Here is a 20,720-nt window from a genome sequence, read left to right as displayed (position 1 = left end):
TAGCCTGTCCTTTACAGTTTCTTTTATATTTTCATAACTTCTCTCCAACTAGATAATTAACTCTAAGGGTTCCATCTTCTTTTCCTCCTTCTCCTCCATTTGTGCCCCCATCTCTGTGTGCAGATTGCCTGTATTTTTGATCCAGCCTGTGCCCCTTCAGCTTATTCTCAGCTTTTAAATTCCAAGCCATAATTTTACTTCTGACTGCATATGGAACCTTAGTTAAAATGTCCTTCCTGAATAGTGAATTTCTTGACTTATTACAGCTGAAATGTAAAATGATTCCTTATTGTTTAATTCACCTTATGTTGCTTTATAATAAAGCAGCCCCAAACAAAGGAATAGATAAAACATTTTAATTGCTAACAATTTTTTAAACTTCTAATCAATCAATAGAAAAACCAAGTCTCCTCTAACAACCAAGTACATTAGGAAAAAAAGACACTCCATGATAAACTTGCAGCTCCAATTAAATATTTCTACAATTGTAAATATTTTATGTATTTTGCAAAAATGGCATAATGTGTCGGCATGAATTTCCTTTGTTCCAAAAAGGTCAGTAAACTTTAACATTTTCATTTATTTCAAAGCATTTGGGAAAATTTCACAAGTGGTTTGGGAAATATTAAATTCTGCATGTCTGCTTCTCCAAATTTCCATCCACACCGACTGGATGTAAAGGATTGTCACCAAAAGCACACCACACACACTCACCCACACAAATTCCTTCCTTGTGTTTAGATGAAATGCACCTAAAGGTCCGGGGCCATTTTTCATCCCTTCCTTTGTGAAACAGGGAGCTAGCTGTGTCTTGAGCGGCGTTGGAACGTGGGCGATGGGAAGAACGGTTCAGAACAGAGCAGAATTCTTTTTGAAGCTCTAGTGCCCATACTGGGCATCTCTGCTTGCGCGCCGGGTCCCTGCACTCCCCACCCCTTCAAACATGAGGCATTGCAAAAACATTCGCTCTCCGCAGGACGCCTCTCAGTGGTTCATAACTAGGAAAATCTTGCCCCGGGTTTAAAATATCTGCCCAAGCTACCCAGAGCGGGTGAAACGCTTTTTCATTGCTCTTTCCTCCCTGCGGGCGCTCCCCGCCCTCCGCTGCCAGAACCTTGGGGATGTGCCTAGACCCAGCGCAGCGCAAGTCCCGGCCAACCGCGAGCAGAACAAACCTTTGGCCGGCAGCCAGGAGGCTCCCTCCCAGCCACCGCCCCCCCGCCAGCGCCTTTTCCCCCCCGATACAATACAAGATCTTCCTTCCTCAGTTCCCTTAAATAACAGCCCAGGGAAATCTCAGAGCCTTCATCCAGCCACGAGCCAGCATGTCTGGGGGCAAATACGTAGACTCCGAGGTAGGCTTGGGTGGGCGCGCGCCGGACCCTGGGGAGCGCAAAGAGTACCTCCTTCTGCTATCTCCCACTCCAAATATTCCGACTGCTTTCCTTGCCCCAGCCCTCTCTTGACTTCAGAACACTCCTCTCGAGCTGGCACCTCTGAGGAATGGGCCTGGGCGGGGAGCTGAAGAGGAGGCAGGAATGTTTTAAATTTTCCTATTGAAATAGGGGCCCTGGGTCCCCTAAACGAGGGAGAGGCGGAAAAGGGGGCGGGGGTCATGAAATTAGATCTGCTTGCCGGACCGAGGACGAATTTTTCTAGGTGGGTCCGTGGTGCTACTTTATTTCGGGACTCCCTTGGTCCAACCGCTGACTGCTGGGAGTGGGCGAGCTGGAACTCAGAGTGGGAGTCATTCACCCGCAATCCTGGGGACAGTCCCCAAGACTCCCCGCCAGGCACCTGGACCGGCTGGCCGGAGCGGCAGAGTCATGTTTGCACTTTTCAAATCTCTTGGGCCACCTCAAGGACTCTACCTGCATCTTGGCGTCTAGCGGGGGTGTTTAGAGAAGGATGGACCTCTCCTCCCCCTCAACTACCACCACCCGGTCCAACCACCCTCCTGCGCTCGGGCTCCGCCTGAGTGTTGAGACTTCGTTTTCCCAAACCCGGCCGCCGCTCAGCCACCGGCCGGCAGCCTAAGAGTGACCTGAGGGTGGGTCGAGGGCGCAGTGCAGGTGAGATACCATTGTTCTAGGGAGTTTAGGGGGGCGTTGACACATAGCTTGCCCCAGAGATCGGGGCTTTAGGGTTGAGACCACGACGGGGGTGAGGAGAGCAGTGTAGGGACAAAGAGGGCAAAAGGACAGTGGGAGATGGGGCGAACAGGTGGAATAAGATGCGACCAGTAAGCAGCAAAAATGGGAACACCCCATGGGTCGGGGAGTTCAATCTGGATCTGAAAGATAAACTGGAAGAGATTACTGAGAGAAGGAACGGGGGTCGGGGGACGGGAAAATGGAGCACGTGAAGAACTCGGGGGAGCGTGGCGTGGCGGCGAAAGTGGCTGGACGGAAGTCAGACATCGGATCCCCTCCCCTGCCGGGGTCTCCGCGGGGTACCGCGGCAGGGCGAGCGCAGGGCGGGGGGCCTGGGCTGACAGCGCTGCGGGGTTTGCCCTGACCCCTGGCGGCGGACGGGGGAGACTGGAGCTCCCTGCCTGGTACGGAGGGGTGTGGTGTCCTCTGCTCGATCCTCTTAAAAAGCTAGCGGCGCCAAGGAGTTTACTGTGCGAGGAGCCACCGCTGCCTAAGCTGTTAGTTCGATTTTGAGCCTCGAGGTTTTCTCCGCCGCCAGCCTGATCTCTGATCACTTGTTTTTCTTTTTTGAAATTTTCTTCCCATCACCCGGGCCTCCCTCCCCCACCTGGCCATCTGCCCTCCGCAGGGACATCTCTACACGGTTCCCATCCGGGAACAGGGCAACATCTACAAACCCAACAACAAGGCCATGGCAGAAGAGATTAACGAGAAGCAAGTGTACGACGCGCACACCAAGGAGATCGATTTGGTCAACCGCGACCCCAAGCATCTCAACGATGACGTTGTCAAGGTAAGGTGAGGCGGCTAGGGTGTAAAGGACTCCCCCAGCCCAACCCCTTCCCCAGTGACGCTGTCAGGGGTTGAGACAGCTCTCCTCTGGCAAGGAGTCTGTGGATCCTTCTGTACCTTTGCCACACATACCGTTTTCTGGGCTTGATATGTGGGAGCTCCAGCAGTCTTTAGAAATGTCACATATCCCCTCCCCCCTCCTGCTGGTTAGTTCAGCGGGAATGTAGCTAATGGAGTTTCATATAACTGCACTTTTCCTATAACTGCACTTTTCTCTTGGCAAATGAACCTCCAGATCTCTGCAAACAGATTGACCCGCACTCCTTGGGAAGGTGGGACAGTTGCCCTGCAGGTCACCCTCTGTCCATTCCCAGGCTTAATGCCTTGTGCAGGGTGGTGCCCTATCGCACATAGATTTAAAGCAGGAAGGTCATTTTGTAAGGTCTGGTGCCAAGATGAAAACCAGAATGCAGGTTGGGCAGATTATCACGCCTCAAATCAAGATATTTTCTTGAAAATAATATAGTGGGTAAAAATGCTTCAGACTAAGTACAAAGAATACATATATATTATATAATAGGATATAATATTATATATGTGAAAGGTATTTTAACTGGAAAAAGGTGGTACTCATGCACAATCAAGGTAATTTACGCGAACAACAATAATGTGTGCTTCTTGATTTCTCCCATAGGCACCTCTAGTTAGGTATATAAAGTTGTTTCTTTAGTGACTACCTGAGTCCGCCTTCCCTCAGCTAATGGGACACTCCTCTTTATACTTTCAGAATATGATTAGTGATTTAAAAAAAAAGTTAACGAAAGCAGTTATTGGACAAACAGGTTTGAGTCAGTGGTCAGTTTTTCATTATCATTATATTATTCAACTTTGACCCTTTTAGCAAATCAAGTCAGAGAAATTTATTGCTTGAACCCATCTGGATTGGGAAATCATGGGCCTAAGCCATTCTTGGCAGAAGGTTTTCTTTGAGGGGTGGGGAGGGCCAAGGAAAATCCTGGCCTGAAAGATCACAGTGTGAAGACCCAGTTCTGCACAACCCAGAACAGCCAATAGGGCAGATGAGCGATTTCTACGTACCCAGTCTCCTATCGTGAATGGGAGGAGCTAGAGTTCAGAGACTGTTCACATTTATGAATAATATATTTCAAAATGGGAAACAATTTAACCTGTAGCTGGGAAAAAAAATGTAACCTTCAGAATTGACTCTCTTGGCTTGCTGATGGAGGAAAAAGGAAAACTGGAGCCTTAGCGGGCTTTCCTACTAGTCAGATTATGGAATATTTAAAAGCAGAAGCAATAACAAGAGTAGCTTATAAACTGGAAATTAGAGTTGCTAAAAACTATTTACTAAAAGCATTACCTCAAAGGGGTAAGGGAGGAGGGCATTTTTCTTTTTTGCCCGTCACATGTAGTTTTGGACAAGAAGAGATGCCGGGAAAAGAGGCAGATTTCAGAAACGTCCGGCTTCATTGGAGCCTCCCTGTTGTTCCAACATAGTGTGACTGGGGTTCCTGGAGCAAGCAAGCCTCCCAGGATGAGTCAGAGAGGCCAGCAGTGTGGATGTGGGTCTCCACACATAGCATGACTAAGCTGAGAAAGAAAGGCCCCACTGGGAAAAGAGACTTCATTACAGACGGAAAAAAGGCATAACAGGCTTAGAGGAAATAGCAGTTTATAGCATAGCATTTCAAAGAGCAAGTGTGGGGATCCTCATATTAAAAAAAAATTAAAAGGAAGAGTTAGAGCAAGTTCCTGCTGGCCTAGAGAAAGCAGACCCCTCCCATTTGCTCCTGTGAGCAAAACAAGACAGTCAGACAGAAAAATCCACCTTTGGAAGATTTTGGAGACCAGACGTCTAGTCAAGAGAGGACTTCAGAGAATACCCTCCAGAGAGAGACCCAGGCTACAAGTGCAAATTCTACCCAAAGAGTGCTGTCTACGAGTAGGGCCTATATTCTACAGAGACACCTATAGACAACTCAAAGTATTTTTCTTTGAGTCCAATCACAAACATAATGACAAGGATGATTCTCTCCAAAGTACATGGCAGTAAATAATAAATTTCCCTAAATTTTACTCTTGATTACATAGACTTCTTAAAATAACAAAATCATCCCAAGTTCGACTGTGAATGCATGGTAGCTTAAAACTTCATGTGATAATAGAAGAAACAGTGGTCAGGATACCAAATCAGGTAAAGAAAGGTCTGTTTTAAAGGCAAGCAGCTCTATAAAGGCTTCCTTTGCTGAGTCTGTAGTCACTAGCCTCTAGTGGCTCTTTCAATTTAAATGTCAAGTAATTAACATTGAATAAAATTTAAAGTTCAGTTCCTCAGTCACACTAGCCACATTCTGAGTTCTCAGCATATGAGGTTATTAGCTCCTGTATTAGACAGCACAGGTATAGAACATTTCTGTCATCATGGAAATTGCTTTTGGACAGCGCCAGACTAGTTCCCTGCATTTTTAAGTGGCTCTTATACCAAGTTTAGGAAAATAACTCTAGAAGTAGAAGAAATGAAACCCTGATGTACAGTGTGAGGAACAGCATGGTGTGTCTGCGCAGTGTCTTTTCAGACTCATTAAACAGTTACTTAGGGAGGAAAAAAAACTAAGAAGTTGGGTAGGCCATGAATTTATATTTCAAGAGGGTAGCATATTATAAACTATTCTGCTAGTGATAATGACATAAATTGGTCTCTACAATTTATTTCCAATAAAATTAGTTTCTTATCTCACTAAAGGTTTGTTGTACTATGAGATATCTGTATAGACATTTGTCCAAAAATAGTAAGCTTTTTAAAATTTCTTCTGATTAAAGTGATCACAACTTCAGACCCTCATTTTCCATCTAAGATTTCTCTTTTTATGTTCACATTTTCACTTGTATATTTGATATGTAGTTATTTGGAATTTCTATATAAACAAAATGACTTTAGATATCATATTAGCTACCAATCAATTCCTTTGTTAGACTCATATGCTAGACTACACACTGTGTTACATACTGGGAAGGATAATTCCCAAAATAAGTCCTAGCAATCACAAGGGTACAGTTAGTGAGACAAGACGTATGTAGATAAAAAGTTTAAAAAATATACATACACCATATCACAATAGCAAGTCACTGCCAAATGCTAACTAATGGGTCCTTTTTTGCTTTGACTGCCAGGAAGCATATAGCTAGATTTTAAGTTTCAATATCCATGTTACTTATTCTTTCCCACATATGGTTCTGTATTTTCACTTTCTTTTTTAAGACAGGCTATTTTATGTGGTCTCTACTCTAAACCTTATCATCATTTTGGAAATAGATCAAATATATAATATAATAAGTCAAAAGTAAGTATTATTGAATATTGAATAATAAAAAGGCTTTTAAAAAGTGAATGCTAGGGGCGCCTGGGTGGCGTAGTTGGTTAAGTGTACGGCTTCGGCTCAGGTCATGATCTCACAGTTTGTGGGTTCGAGCCCTGCGTCAGGCTCTGTGCTGACAGCTCAGAGCCTAGAGCCTGCTTTGGATTCTGCATCTCCCTCTCTTTCTGACTCTCCCGTGCTTGTGCTGTCTCTTTCCGTCTCTCAATAATAAATAAAAAACACAAAAAATTTTTTTTAAAGTGAATGGTATTATCTTGATCTTGCTAATCAAACAATGTAGATATATATCAGATCATCACATTGAACACTTTGAATACATTCTATTATATTTGTCAATTATTCTTCAACCAAGTTTTTTAAAAAGTGAATGGTATTGATGTTAAGTGTTAGGGAGACCTTCCTGTGGATAGGACAACAAGGTGAAGGAAGGGAGATGGATTACAGTTTAATAGAGAAGAGCACGAAAGAGTGCAATCTGCGTTGGATCACGAAGGACACACAAAACACAAATAGCTGAGAAAAGCACTGGACGGCGTTCTAAATAAGCCAGGCACAGAGATGGGAATGTCGGGGCCTGATAGAAGGGTTAGTAGCCTGTTTTGATTGGAATTAGAGAGTTCATGTGGCAGAATCATTCCTAATAAAGATGAACCAGATGATCATGGCCAGATGTCAGAGTCTTTCATCCAGAACTCATGATAACTTTGGACATTATCATCTCAGCAGTGAGAAGGCAAGAAGACTTCAAGTTTCAGTATGACATGATGAGGGTGGGCTTTCTGGAAGATGATTGGCTAAGCAATGTAATGAAAGATAGCCAGTCCGGATGAGCAGAGAATTGTTAAGAGGTAATCATAGGTTGGCCTAGACATGAAATGAGAAGGACAGTATGCAGTGACACGGGGGATAAAAAGCACAAAATGACAGAATTTTAGATTTGGAAGAGAACATAATGGTTACCAGCCTAACTTCCAATTATTTAAGGGAAATTTAAGGGCTAAAGAAGTTTAAAATTTTATCCATGTTTTCAAATGATTACTGTTCAAAACAGATATTTTGAAATATAAGTAAAGAATAGACAAGCTTATGTGATTTTTATAGACTATTGCTTTAAGGGAAGGAATGAATTAAGATGATTCTGAGATTAATTCTGAGAAAAGTTGGAACATCTGAGAGAAGAACTTTGTTAGAAAATAAAATATGCATTTGTAACTTTCCTAAAATTTGAATGTAATAATTCTTAAATATTTCACACATAAAATTTTCTTTGGTAGTGATGTACATGGTAATCACACCAGTTTTGTTTCAAAATAATGTCCTAATGGCCCCACTCCCGAACCCTTTCAACTAGAAAGCAATCTATGGTGATGGACGATTAATCTCAACATAAAGGTCATGTTAGTTCTCTGTTTGATATGCACATAATCAAAGCATAGAATTTAAAAGATCAGATTGTCTCAAAACACTCAGCACCCTGTTAATATTTTCTCTTGTTGGAGTCGGTTTTGTTGGTTTATTTGTGTAGGAGACAGCCTCACAGGATAGTGATTGACATGCTGCCACATAGGAGGTCATGCATGAGCATGGAATTCAGAATCTCCAGTTTGTAAAGGAGCATTATAGTCATTTTTGGTGGGAAGTTATTCTCACATCACCAAACAAAGAACAATACTAAGATGAGGGATATTATTCATTCTTACGCATCTGAAAACATTTACAAGTTTAACCAACAATGATACACATTTTAAATGTTTACTAAAAGAAAAGTCCCTTTTTCTTCTCCATCTTCTGTCATCAAAAGACACTGGAAGATTAACTCCAATTTTGTTTGGTTATGAAATTTCATAAGACTTATTAAAATTTAGACAAGATACACCAAGTGTCTTTGAATTATGAAAAAGCTCATGATGCGACTTATTCTTCCAATTAACAGCAGCATTGGCTACATTTTAAAAAGGCTTAAAGTAAGAACAGCTGCAATAGTAAACAGCATCTGGAAAGTCCAGTAACTTGAAAAACCACCTGCTTATGTATCCTGCCCGCTCAAGTCCATAAAATAACAGACATTTTCATATTCTGAATGAAACTGCTTTTATTTTGCCCTACTTTTCAACATAAGTTCTCTATGATGTAACGCCCACAGAGAGTTGGCCGCTGGAAGAATGGGGCTGTGTGCACTGACCTGTGGGGTTCTGGGCTCTTTCATGATCCTCCTGGCTTGGTCTGTGTGAAGAAACGGCAAGGGTCCTGTTTTCATACAAAAGTGATTTATGCCAAGAAACATTCTTTTTTCCTCCACTCTCTGGATATTGTATATATTATCTGCTTTAGAGTACCCTAAAGCCATGGAGAAAAAGATTTGCTTGTTATACTTCTTTTAAAAGAAGTTCCTTAAAAAAAGCCCTTGGCCCCTAGATAAAGCCTGACATTGAAGGATTCAGACGCACCTTGATAGAGTGGAAAGAGTATTGTGCAAAGACCAGAAAAAATATTTTTGCAACATTTATAACATTCTTCTCTAAAACTTGCATGTAATTATTCTTAAATATGCAGACACAAAATTCTTTTTCTTTAACAGTCAAGGGAAAGCATCAACATAGTAATCAGATCAGTTTTTGTTTCCACATAATGGCCTAAAGCTTTCATGATCTCTTTCAATTAGAAAGTATCTAGTCCCATTAGTGAAAGACTGGACACCAAGGAAGGAGTAAAGAATGGTAGAGCCAACAGATTTCTTTCCCTCAGCAGTTCCTGAGAATTAGGCTTATAAATAGGAAATCAAACTTGTTTGGCTAATAAATACCAGCCCTAAAAAATTTGGGGCAAGCTATTTTGTTTCTATGCTTCAGTTTCTCTAAATATAAAGAAAAGAACCATCTACCTTTCAGTGAATAATCAGTATATGCTAAGCCCGTGGATACCACATGGAACAATACAGATATGAGCACTACTCACAGGGTATATAGCTAGTTCCTGGCCTCCCTATATATAGTTTCCTTTGTAAACTTTTGCTGGAATTCCTTTAACAATTTCTACTGTTTGTTAAAACTTTATAACCTTGAGGGCTTAGTTAAAAAATGACTCACTTTTATTAATGCTTCAAATTGTTCCTGAGCCAGTAAACAAGGCATAGGCAAAATAAGGAACATATATATTTTTAAACAATTTGCCTTTGTTCCTGTCATATACAAAATGTAATTAAATTATGGAAAACATTTCTGTCCTTTTCATATGCTCCCTTCCTCTACTGGCTCTCAATTTCTAATATTTCTTTGGAAATTTAAGTTTTGCAGCTCTTTAAAAACCTATAGCCTCTTTACAAACCCAAGAGGGCTATAAAATGTGGCTAGGCATCAGAATCACGAGAGGAATTTTTGAAAATACAGGTGACCAGTGCACCTGGGTGGTTGTCGGTTGAGTGCCCAACTTGAACTCAGGTCATGATCTCTTGGTTTGTGAGTTCAAATCCCATATCGGGCTCTGTACTGACAGCTGGAGCCTGCTTCATATTCTGTGCCCCTCTCTCTCTGCCCCTCCCCAACTTGTGCTTGCTCTCTTTGTCTCTCTCTCTCTCTCTCAAAAAATAAATATTTAAAAAAATTTTAAAAATACAGATGCCTGAGCTTACTATTAAGTTAGAATATCTAGAGGTGGACCCTAAGGATCTATATTTTTCAAAATTCGCTATATGATTACATTGTGAAGTCAGGTTTAGAAAATTTGGCTTAAAGACATACACCCTGGATGCCTCTATCCTAAGAAAATAGAGCACTATATAGTAACATTGTATAATTTTAGATATTCTCCCTACCAAAGGGATATTGGAGGGTCAGGCTAGCTTAAACCTACCAGAGAGTTTTAAAACACCATGAAGGGCTGCCAAATCAACTTTGCTCAATGATTCTTCATCTCTTGAGACCACTTGGGCTTATAGCCAAGCTATAAGCTTACAAGCTTAGCACTGCAGGGTGACCTAGGAGTGGGGAGCCATAGGCTCTAGATTGTCCTATTCAGATCAGTTAGTAGTGATCAGCCCCAAGTAACTATTAATAGTGCCCCTTCCACATTCAGAAGTATCATAGCTTAGGAGAAAAAATTATATGGTCACAGACGGATTGGCAATGGCCTATAGCTGATTCCTATGACTTGGAATACATTGGAAATCCCTATATACACTAATTTTTAGCAGAATGGGCAAATTTCCACATGCCAGGCATGACATGCCTTTCTTTCCAGGGTGACCCCTCACAGCCATCAAGCTGCACTATAACTTGAAGGGGGAGCTCTTACGTGTCCATCTACTCTGCTGTCAGACTTTAAGGTTCTCTCTCTGCAGCACAGGGTTAATGAAACTGACATCTGTGCATCACATATCTTGTCAGTTCCTCCATCAAAAATTAAAATGTTTAAAATAGTTTTAGCTATTTTTCAGTTAGTCCAGGAAACATAAAATGGCGTGCTTTCACATGAACCATTGTTTAGGGTCGGAAGAAGTGTTTTTAATTTTGTCTTAAAGGAAATCTGCATGATCCATGTACTGTGCAAACTACCAGGGGAATTCAATGGTAGAACAGATTTACACCTGCACAGAATACATATTTCCTGCCTCTCATGGGAACTATGTTGATGTTTGAGATATAAAATACATCTTGTTTCCTTTATTGAACCTTGAGAAGATGTCTTCTTGTTGGTCATTATTTCATGGCAGGGGAAACACATATTCCTAAAGGCACAACCAAGCATCCTCTTCAGCTATTGTCAGCTGTTTAGGTAATTAAGAGCCAGGCATTTTTAATCTGGAAGAAGTTAAATAAATTTTGATTCTGTATGTATGTGCTTAATATTCTATCTTACAGCAATTTAAAAGTGAAATTTTAAAAACTGCATTCAACATATAAACCATTCCTGAGCCCTGTGAGGACGTTATAGTGTACAAATGGACATTGATAGAGTCTACGTAGAAAGATAAATTGTGCCTAGAGCTTGCACTGGATCATCTCCTATTTGTTACAGATATCAAACACAATTACATTTTCTCAGTAACTGGAAAAGATGCTGATAATAGGGACCAAAGAGTTAAGAAAGTGGAAGATTGGCAGAAAAAGAAGCAAAGATAAAGAAAGAAAGAAGGCCCCTTCTCCCCAGCCTGCCATCTACTCTGTGCTAGAATGAGCTTTGCACATGCCAACTCCAGTATTCCCATGTCCATTTCTTTGCACAAGGCTTCCATATCTGGTGACCCAGTCGGTGGGACAAGAACAAAGGACACAAGCATTACCCAAATAGCAGGGCCTTCTGTGCCCGGCCAAGGCATCTGTCCCTTTATAGGCCACAGCAATCCACAGAGGCATTATTAGGCCAGGAAGCAAACTGATGAGATATGGCCTTTACTAATAAAAAGGGTGAACTTCAAGCAGTGGGGCCAACCAAAGGGTGCCAGATGTGTAGGCAAGAGTCAAACAGGAGATGGGATGCTTCCACCAACATTCCTACATGCTAGTTCAGTGGCACAGATTACTTACTCCTCCAATGACCCTTTGAGGTAGGGACTATTATTATTATCACCATTATATTCACTTTGCAGATAAGGAAACCCAGGCATAGTCATTTACTCAGAATTGCATCAGTAAGAAGTGGTTGAGTCAGAGTTTGAACCTAGCCAGTGAGATCCTAGAGCTCAGATTCTTAATCACCATACTCCAGTGCCTCTCTCTCTCTCTCTCTAGCAGTAGGTCTTAATCCAAGAAGATAGTCGTGTCACCATAGTACAGAAAGAGATGGCTGTGCTCTCAGAGTGGATGGACAGCATTTGGCAAGGGGTATTCCAGAAGTCCTCTGAGTTGGAAGTGATAGGCCTGTGGCCCTAAGGTCAGACTCTAGATGCTTGCAGGTGGGTTGGGGAAGGAGGGAGAAGAACCAATGTGAAGACTAATATAAGACCCCAGACCCCAAGAAATATGGATGCTGGGTGAGTTCCCAGGAGGGTCAAGTCCCAAAGACCAGAATTGGGGTACAAAGTGGGGATGTTGTCTCATTGATGAGAAGTGTAACACATGCCCAGAACCAGACAAGCTGCAGTGCTGACTTGTGCTGAATCACCTGGGTCTTTAAAGCAGCCTAATTTCCCAGGTTGGCCTATGTGCCTGGGGTGTGGCTGGTCCAGCCAGGATGTGTGGGGAGGAATAGATGTGAGAGAATGAGGCATGTTCTGACAGGCACTTTCAATTTAACAGCTTCATTTAAGGTTCTTAATTTGCCTACTAAATTTCTAGACATTTATGCTGTTATAGTAACAAGTTGTGAAAATAGAAAAACAGTTGGAAAAAAACCTTAGTTTTATGCTATTGAAAGGAATGCTCCTTTAATCCTGAAAGTAGTTTCTCTGAGACTTCCTCCCTAGTAATGATGTATTTGTTCTCAAAAACAAATGCCAGAAGTAAGGAACAGACTTAATAAGGCATTTTACAAGGCACCATTAATGTCTCAGAAAAACAATGAGAATGTTCCATCAATCATGGCTCACTGTTGGCCTTTTCTATATGATTAGCCGTAATAAAATACAGCTGGAAATGAGTATACCAAAATATGTCAAGGAAATGGAATTGCATTCATTGTATTTCATCACCAATTATTTTGGTTAGGTCAACAGATCTCTTCTTAACTTGACCTTGATCACCACGCTTCTTAATATGGAGAGAAATTTGTTGTCCAAAATAGTTAATAACCACCAGTTCACCTATTTTAAGTAAACCTTTCCATTACTCTAGTTAGAGAGGTGAGAATGAGAGTCGTTCTCAAATAATGTGCTCCCTTAAAAAGGCCATTTAACAAATATTTAAGAAGCATGCACTTCAAACCAGCACAAAGCATGTTATGAGTCCTTCCACACCAGAATCTTCCTGACAGAACCATAGCCATCTGCCAGGGCTTACCTGAGAGATGGGGGCCTCTGTTAGCTTTTGCTGACCAACCTCATAGGAATTGGTCATCTCTTTTCTTTGCTTCCACCACATTTTGTTTTTATCTCTCTTTTGACATACATAAAAGCCCTCTAAGTATTCTGCTTTTCTATCCCCATGTCCCTCTACCCCCTTCCCTTTTCACTGCATGCCTGAGTCCTTCAGGGACAGACAGTGGCCCCCTGGTAACCCCAGAATTGTGGCTGCCCAGTACCCACCCCAGGGCCCTACACTAGTCTGCCATCAGAAAATGGATGTCAAATTGAATCTACTGAAATTCTTCTTTAAGTAACTAAATGTCTTCTGCGAGTGAAAAGATAACATGATTACATGTGTCTTCTTTTGCCCCTTTTCTCAAGGGCAGTCACACTTTAAACCTTCTAAGAAAAGACATATCCAAATAATAAAGAAATTAAAAACATTCACTCTATTTACTGAAGTAAAGAGAAAATACGTTCTGTGTATATGTTTATTATTAAGAATTTATTTTTGTCTCCAGTTTGAGGAGGACACAAATGCATCTCTCCTGACCCTCAGTAAGCAGGTTATGGCACCTGGATGGTCTTCTGGGGCCTGGAGGATAAGGATAATCTCCTAAATTTCTGGCAGGCAGGGCAGGAAAACTATCAAATGCCAAGAGATGCCATCATTGATGCTTGACATTACCTACTGGGGCCATAAGACTGACAGTTGGGTATTGGGACACACGAGAAATCCCTTGTAAAGAAGGGGGGAGGACTCCCTGTCAGACCACTCATATGCCTCTGGACAATGGCAAACATGAGAGGAATGATTAAGTCAGGAGACAGCCCTGAAGAAAAATCCAAATCTTCCACACCTAAAGGAGCCAAGAGCTCTGAGAAATCCAAGCCTCTTTTTCCTTCTCTTTGGCTTTATTACTTCTAGATCTTAAATACACAGAACTCTGAGATCTTACTAGCTTATAGTTGGTAACCATTAATCCACTACTCCAACAGCATAGAAGAGTCTTGATACCTCAGAGGTCCTCTCTCATAGATCTCATGTCTAAGAAGCAGAAGGAGGAGGAGGAGGGGGAGAAGAAGAAAAACAGACTAATACATATAGATGTCTCTAGAAAGAATCAGATATCATTCATTTCATTGTTGATGTCTGTGCCAAATGAAAAGAAGTTAGCTCCTTTTCCAGATGTGCTTCTTTCTCTTATCTCCTGTGAGAGGAAGTGGATTTACTGCAATATGTATAAAAGTAAGACTTTTTAGTTTGACTCCAAATAGTTTCCAATCAACAAGCTAAGCCTAGAAGATCAGGATCATTATTTAGTTAAGAATAGATAGGGCTAGGAAGTAGCCATCATGAAAAGGGTGATGATATGTAATGAGAATTTTAGGTGTGACTGGTATCTAACGTACAGCCAGGACCACAGCCCCAGCACATTTATTATTTTATCAATGACTGTAATGAACAAGAGGACTCACAACTTACAAATGACAACAATTACAATGACCTTGTTAACATCTGTGATAAAAATAATGTCAAAGTGATTGTGACAAATTATAAGTGCCCATAAAAATAAGATAAAGGCCTATACAAAGTGAGATCATGTTAAATGGATAGAAATAAATGTATAGATATTAAGTAGGAAACAATTTATAAAAAATTTATAAAAACATATTTTAAAATAAGGTAAATTTATTTAAAAAATAAAATACCAGGAAAAGGTTGTCATTTCTGTGGAAGTTTGTGATGTGGAAAACCAAGATGCTTGGTGAGCATAATGGATATGGAAACCCCTTGTTATAATTCCATAGTCCCCAAGGGACCAAGATCTCCAGGATGCTAAATTGTAAACGTGCTCTTAAATGAATCCATCATGATCCATTCCCCTTGGGCAATAGGGGATGCAAAGTAATCTGCCAATTGTTCATAAACATTAAATGTCTCAATAATTTAATGATATTTTAAAGGAAGCATCATAGATAGAATCAAATGGTCAATGCAATCAGAAGAAATGTCACCTATAAGATTCTTTACTTCATTTCCTATTTGTCAGACTTACTAAAAATGCATTTCTGTTTCGATCTTGTGAGAGAGGTAGAGATGCTAGAAAGATCCTAAGGAAGAGCAGAAGGAAAAGGAAGGAGATAAAAGATGACGAGAAACATCCAGGTATGGATGAGGAGGGACTGCTTTCTCTGGACAATTTGTTAGAAGAGTTGGAAGGGAGCATGGAATAACAGCTGCCTTTAGGTATTGCCAGGTTATTATGAGACTTACAAGAAAAATACTGTTTAGACACAATCACCATTCAGGACAAGGAAAAAGGAGGAAGGGGTGTACACTTAAAAAAAAAGTATTAGGTTTCTTAGGAGAAGAAATCTCAAGTAATATCAGTGGTTAATCCCAGGAATGTGTCACAGAGGTTGTTTTCTAATAGTTGTGTGTTAAATTCCTTACTTGTCTATGTAACTGCTCAAATCCCTCCACCTCTACAATTACAAGTAGATGTATAACAACATTGACACACAGTCCCGTAATTAAGCACTGGCATATATGTGAACACGTTCCTCTCTTCCAGCAGGATACCTGGTTTATTTTGGGGCAAAGAGGAGTTGGTAAGGCATTGTTTTAAACAGTTGTTGGGAATGCATGTGGTAAACATCTGAAAGTAGAACACTGAAAAATGCATGCATTGTATGTACCAAAAGGTCAGTATGCAACATTATCTCTATGGCAAGCGTGCCCATCCACTCCCACCTACACATTGCATATTCAATTTCACAGTTTGTATAAACCCCTATTATGATTTAAACTCACTAGACAGTATGGCTTCTGCAAAGGGCCGGCTGTTCTGTGACTTCAGACCAGGAGGTATAAATCATCTGGGGAACATATCAAAATACTGTTGTATCCCATCCCCAGAAATTCTAACTAAACTAATCTATGACAAGGCTCAATCCTATGTATTGTTGTTGTTTTTTTCCTTGTTGTTGTTTTTTGTTGTTTTGGTTTTTTGAAAGCTCTCCAGGTGAGGCTAATGTACAGCCAGATTTGAGTCTGATTTAGACTCTCTGAATTTCTTGGTAATAAAACTATGTGTCATGATAAAACTTTCAGGACCATAGGGCCACTGTGGGAAAAGTATTACTTCTCAAGGTCTTCATTTTGGGGAATCCTTAGTATTTTTATTGGAGTATGATATTGTCTCTCAAATTCCTATTACAAAAAATGTTTCCTGGAACTCTAGTATAGCAACTGCATAAGACAGGCTTTGTATGTGAATAAATCTCATATCACTTATATAATCTAGTCCTGTTGTTTCCCTTTTCTTTTGCTCATTCTTTCTATTCTCCCCAAGAGGAAGATTATCTGGTTAGAATGTCATCCCCATCCCCCTTTTTCTACATGGCTCAGGCATACTAAGAATGGAGCTAACAACATGCACTGGTTTTTCTTCTCCTGGTGCAAAGGCCACAGGAAGCTTCACCGGACCTAGGACAGGCAGGTCTCCTTCATTTCTCCAGTGCCTGGCACAAAGAAGAACCTCAAGTCACTAAGAAGTGCTTTACTAATGCCGATCACTCCTCTGAGCAGATGGGGACACTAAGCCTCAGACGAAATCTGAATTCTAGCCCTCTCTTGGACACTGACCTCAAGTGTTGCCTTGGGCCGTAGAAAAGTCACTTGGACCCTCTGGACAGCACTTTCTTCACCTATAGTAATCAAGAAGAGACTAGATGTTCCCTAAGTTGATTTCATTTCTAAAACTCTATGATCCAGTTGACCAGTATTCATAAGAGTGGAAGCCTGTAAAGGTATATGGAGTCTGACATTCAGAGAGAATGGTGGAGCCCCTCAATACTATTTTTATTACTTTCTTCCTAGATTTTAACAATTGTCATTCCCATTCTTAATATTCAAGCTTTATAATCTTCTTTGAAATACTAGTCTAGGGGCGCCTGGGTGGCTCAGTTGGTTGAGTGTCCAGCTTCGGCTCATGTCACGATCTCGCGGTTTGTGGGTTTGAGCCCCGTGTCAGGCTCTGTCCTGACAGATAGCTCAGAGTCTAGAGCCTGTCTTCAGATTCTGTGTCTCCCCCTCATTCTGACCCTCGCCTGCTCAAGCTGCCTCTCTCTCTGTCTCTCAAAAATAAATAAAACATTAAAACAATTTTTTAAAAAAGAAATACTAGGCTAACAACAGATGGCATGCCGAATGCAAATATTCTACAAATAAATATTTGGGACTAAAGAGATGAAGAGCTGGAGTTTATTTTCCCTTCTCATCTGTGCTCAGAACTCTGTGGTCTTCCCTTTTATTGCCCTTGCCTTAAAACTACATGCTTGTCTTCCAAGATAGATCAGAAAATCAGTTCCAAAGTAAGTTACAAGCTTTTGGTAATCTTTTTTGTAACCAGTTAATTCCTCTTCATTCACTTAACAGATTACACCCTTACTTATAACTTTAGAGCAATAGTCTTTAAAAAATATGACTACATAAAAAAATGCTCAGACTTTCTGAGTGCTGACAGCTGTCAAATTCACCTAGTTCATGTGGCCACATTTCTGAAGTTCTTTTAACAGCCCATCTGTGAACAATAGAATCAGATGACTAAGAGCTACAGAGCAGAAGAACTATTACTTTAAGTCAGATCTTCCCATTAGCCAGCTATAGTTTATTTCTCTCTGATCCATATAAAGTTTCAAAATTAGGGCCCTATATGATTTTAATCCCATCACTTAGCACACAACCTGTACGATGCCAAAAGCAAATACAAATTCCAGACCACCCAAACATTCTTCAGGAACTAATCAACTCCCTAAGCAAAGCTATGTCTAAATCCATAGATTTGAATCCGAATTTCATGAGAAGCAAAAATTGAATTGATCTGACTTTGCTGTTATTAGTCACCTTTGATCACTCTTTCACCAAAATTCACCAAAATTACCATGTTAGAATATATTAATGCAATAAATAAATGCAATTACTAACCCTTGGATGGGATAATAACACATTCAGAACTTTTTTCCTAAAGAAGATTTTATCAGGTTGGTGCTCTTGTAAATAGAAGAAAGAAAAATATAACTAAGCGAATGGTAGCATTAACTAATCCATTCATTTATTCCAGGAAATATTAATTTAGTATTTAATATATTCCAGGGAGCTGGGGACCTGAGGGGCTCAGTGGGTTAAATTCTGACTCTTAATTTTGGCTCAGGTCATGATCTCACAGTCCTAAGACAGAGCCCTGAGTCAGGCTCCATGCTGGGCATAGAACCTGCTTAAGATTCTCTCTCTCCCTCTGCCAGGCTTGTGCACTCTCTCTCTCTCTCTCTCTCTCTCTCTCTCTCTCTCTCTCACACACACACACACACACACACACACATGCACACACACAAACCAAACTATATTTCAGGGATATTATAGTCTAGTAGCAGAAATAATCTCTCTCTAGTGCTTGCCCTCTCTCCATCTTTCTCTCACAAACACACATTCACTCAAATGATTAAATATATCAAAAAGGCTGGATGATAAAACATCCAGGTGAGAAAAGGGGTGGAGACCAGAAAGAAGTCTTTGGAGAAAGAGCATTTAGGTTAATACCTGACAACTCAGAGCTAGCCAGATGAAGAGTGATGGAAGGAGTGTTACAAGCAAAACTAACGGGAGGTGGGGAGGCCATAAGTCAGGGAAGGGCTTCAGCCTTTGTCCTGAAAGAAAATACTCAAAATTCCAGTCTAAATTCAAATGATTACTAATTTGGAAAGGAGCAAGAAAGTGAATTCCTCTGTGACCTTAACAATAAGGTAGTGCACCACAGAAAGACATCACCCTTCCTTGAAAATGATTCCTAAGTAAGCTTGAGCAGCCAGACATAATCTCTATTTTTTTATTTATTTTATTTTTAATGTTTTTTATTTATGTCTGAGAGACAGAGAGAGAGAGCACGAGCAGGGGAGGGTCAGAGAGAGAGGGAGACACAGAATCTGAGTCATCTCCAGGCTCTGAGCTAGCTGTCAGCACAGAGCCTGATGCAGGGCTTGAACCCACGAACCATGAGATCATGTCCTGAGCTGAAGCTTAACCGACTGAGCCACCCAGGCACCTCCATAATCTCTATTTTAATTGCACTGCCCACTTTTCAATGACTCATAATCATCTGTGTCTCCTTGTTTCACTTATTCCATCCTTAAAAGTATTAATGATTTATGAAGTAGGTCCTTCATAAATATTGAACAAATGAATCAATCAACTCACAAGGCCACAGTACTATAAACCAAAAGTGCCAGCAATAAATATACAAGCATTCTAGGCCATAAATACTTCTAAAGTTCAGGTCCCAGCTCATCACATCAAATTCTCATTTTCTAGAGCAGTCGTTTTCAACTAGGGATAATTTTGCTCTCCCTTCTAGGGAATATTTGGCAATGTCTGGAGTTATTTTCAGTTGTCACAGTTTAGGGGGTACTACTGGCATCTACTGGGTAGAGGACAGGGATACTGATAATCATTCTACAGTGCACGGGACAGCATCCCTACCTTCACCCAACCACAAAAAATTATCCAGCCCAAAAGGCCAACAGTGCTCAGACGGACAAACCTTGTGGTAGAAGTTGGGGGCTGTGTCTTGGAAGCCACAAAATGGGCTGTGATTATCCTTGCTTAGAGCTAACAAGAACTCTAGTTTAGATCCTCTTCCTCACTTGCCTAGCAATGTTCAAACCTGCAGAGATTTATTTCATTAATTTTCTATTTGTTTAATAAACAGACTCTAAGCACTGGAAGGGAAAATATTCCAGCAGTGAGGTAAGACGAATGCTATTAGTAACCTTAGTTTGACTTAACTGAATGGTAGGAAATAACTCCTGCCATCAGGAAGTGAATTGTAGAAACTGAAAAGAAGTTAAGAGGGTTGAAAAAGCTCTGGTTCAAATAAATATCTATACAGACCAATGGGTAGTTTGAAAATGGTGAAGACATTTCCGTTTCACGTGTCTTTGTTAGAATAGAAAGAGCTTTTATTTTCTTTAGTGTGGTAATCATTCATATTTGTCCCATGACACACCCAGAAGTTTAAAGAATAACAAACTCCCAAGGGTAAACATAGAATTTTGTGAGCAAGTGAGGCCTCTAGATGAATCCTTATAAATGCTGTTTGGAGATAGGATAAGAGTTCCATGCATTAAACAATGCAGGACTTTTCTATTCAGAGAACTTCCAACATTTCCCAGGGCCAAAGTTATTTCTCTGCAAGGATGACAAACATAAGAGTTCGCAAAGGTACTACTCCTTCCTGTTCAAGTTCAATGCTTCAGCCTCAATGCTCCTATCACTAGTCCTTGCATGGTCTATTTTTACACTGTTCACTGTTCCATGTCACTTGTTTGGTGACACTCAACATCATCAAGTGTCACCAAATTGATACCAGAAGACGGAAG

General features: G+C 40.8%; 1 protein-coding gene across 2 annotated transcripts in view; it reads left to right on the top strand.

Annotated features, from left to right (window-relative positions):
- The first annotated feature begins 1,049 nt into the window (after nt 1-1,049).
- Nucleotides 1,050-20,720, top strand: part of CAV1 (caveolin 1) — a 35,299-nt gene continuing 15,628 nt past the window's right edge. The window contains exons 1-2 of one of the 2 annotated variants that reach the window (XM_029924586.1): nt 1,050-1,355; nt 2,782-2,946. In XM_029924586.1, the coding sequence (XP_029780446.1) occupies nt 1,326-1,355; nt 2,782-2,946 (195 nt within the window). In that variant the 5' untranslated portion in view covers nt 1,050-1,325. Of the gene's footprint in view, nt 1,356-1,748; nt 2,073-2,781; nt 2,947-20,720 lie in introns of those variants that run through there. The other variant, XM_029924595.1, reaches the window with a different exon arrangement.

This window comes from Suricata suricatta, chromosome 2 (assembly GCF_006229205.1).
Source record: "Suricata suricatta isolate VVHF042 chromosome 2, meerkat_22Aug2017_6uvM2_HiC, whole genome shotgun sequence".
NCBI lineage: Eukaryota > Metazoa > Chordata > Mammalia > Carnivora > Herpestidae > Suricata > Suricata suricatta.
The sequence above is the reverse complement of the archived record's forward strand: the minus strand, read 5'-3'. Positions and strand labels throughout refer to the sequence as shown.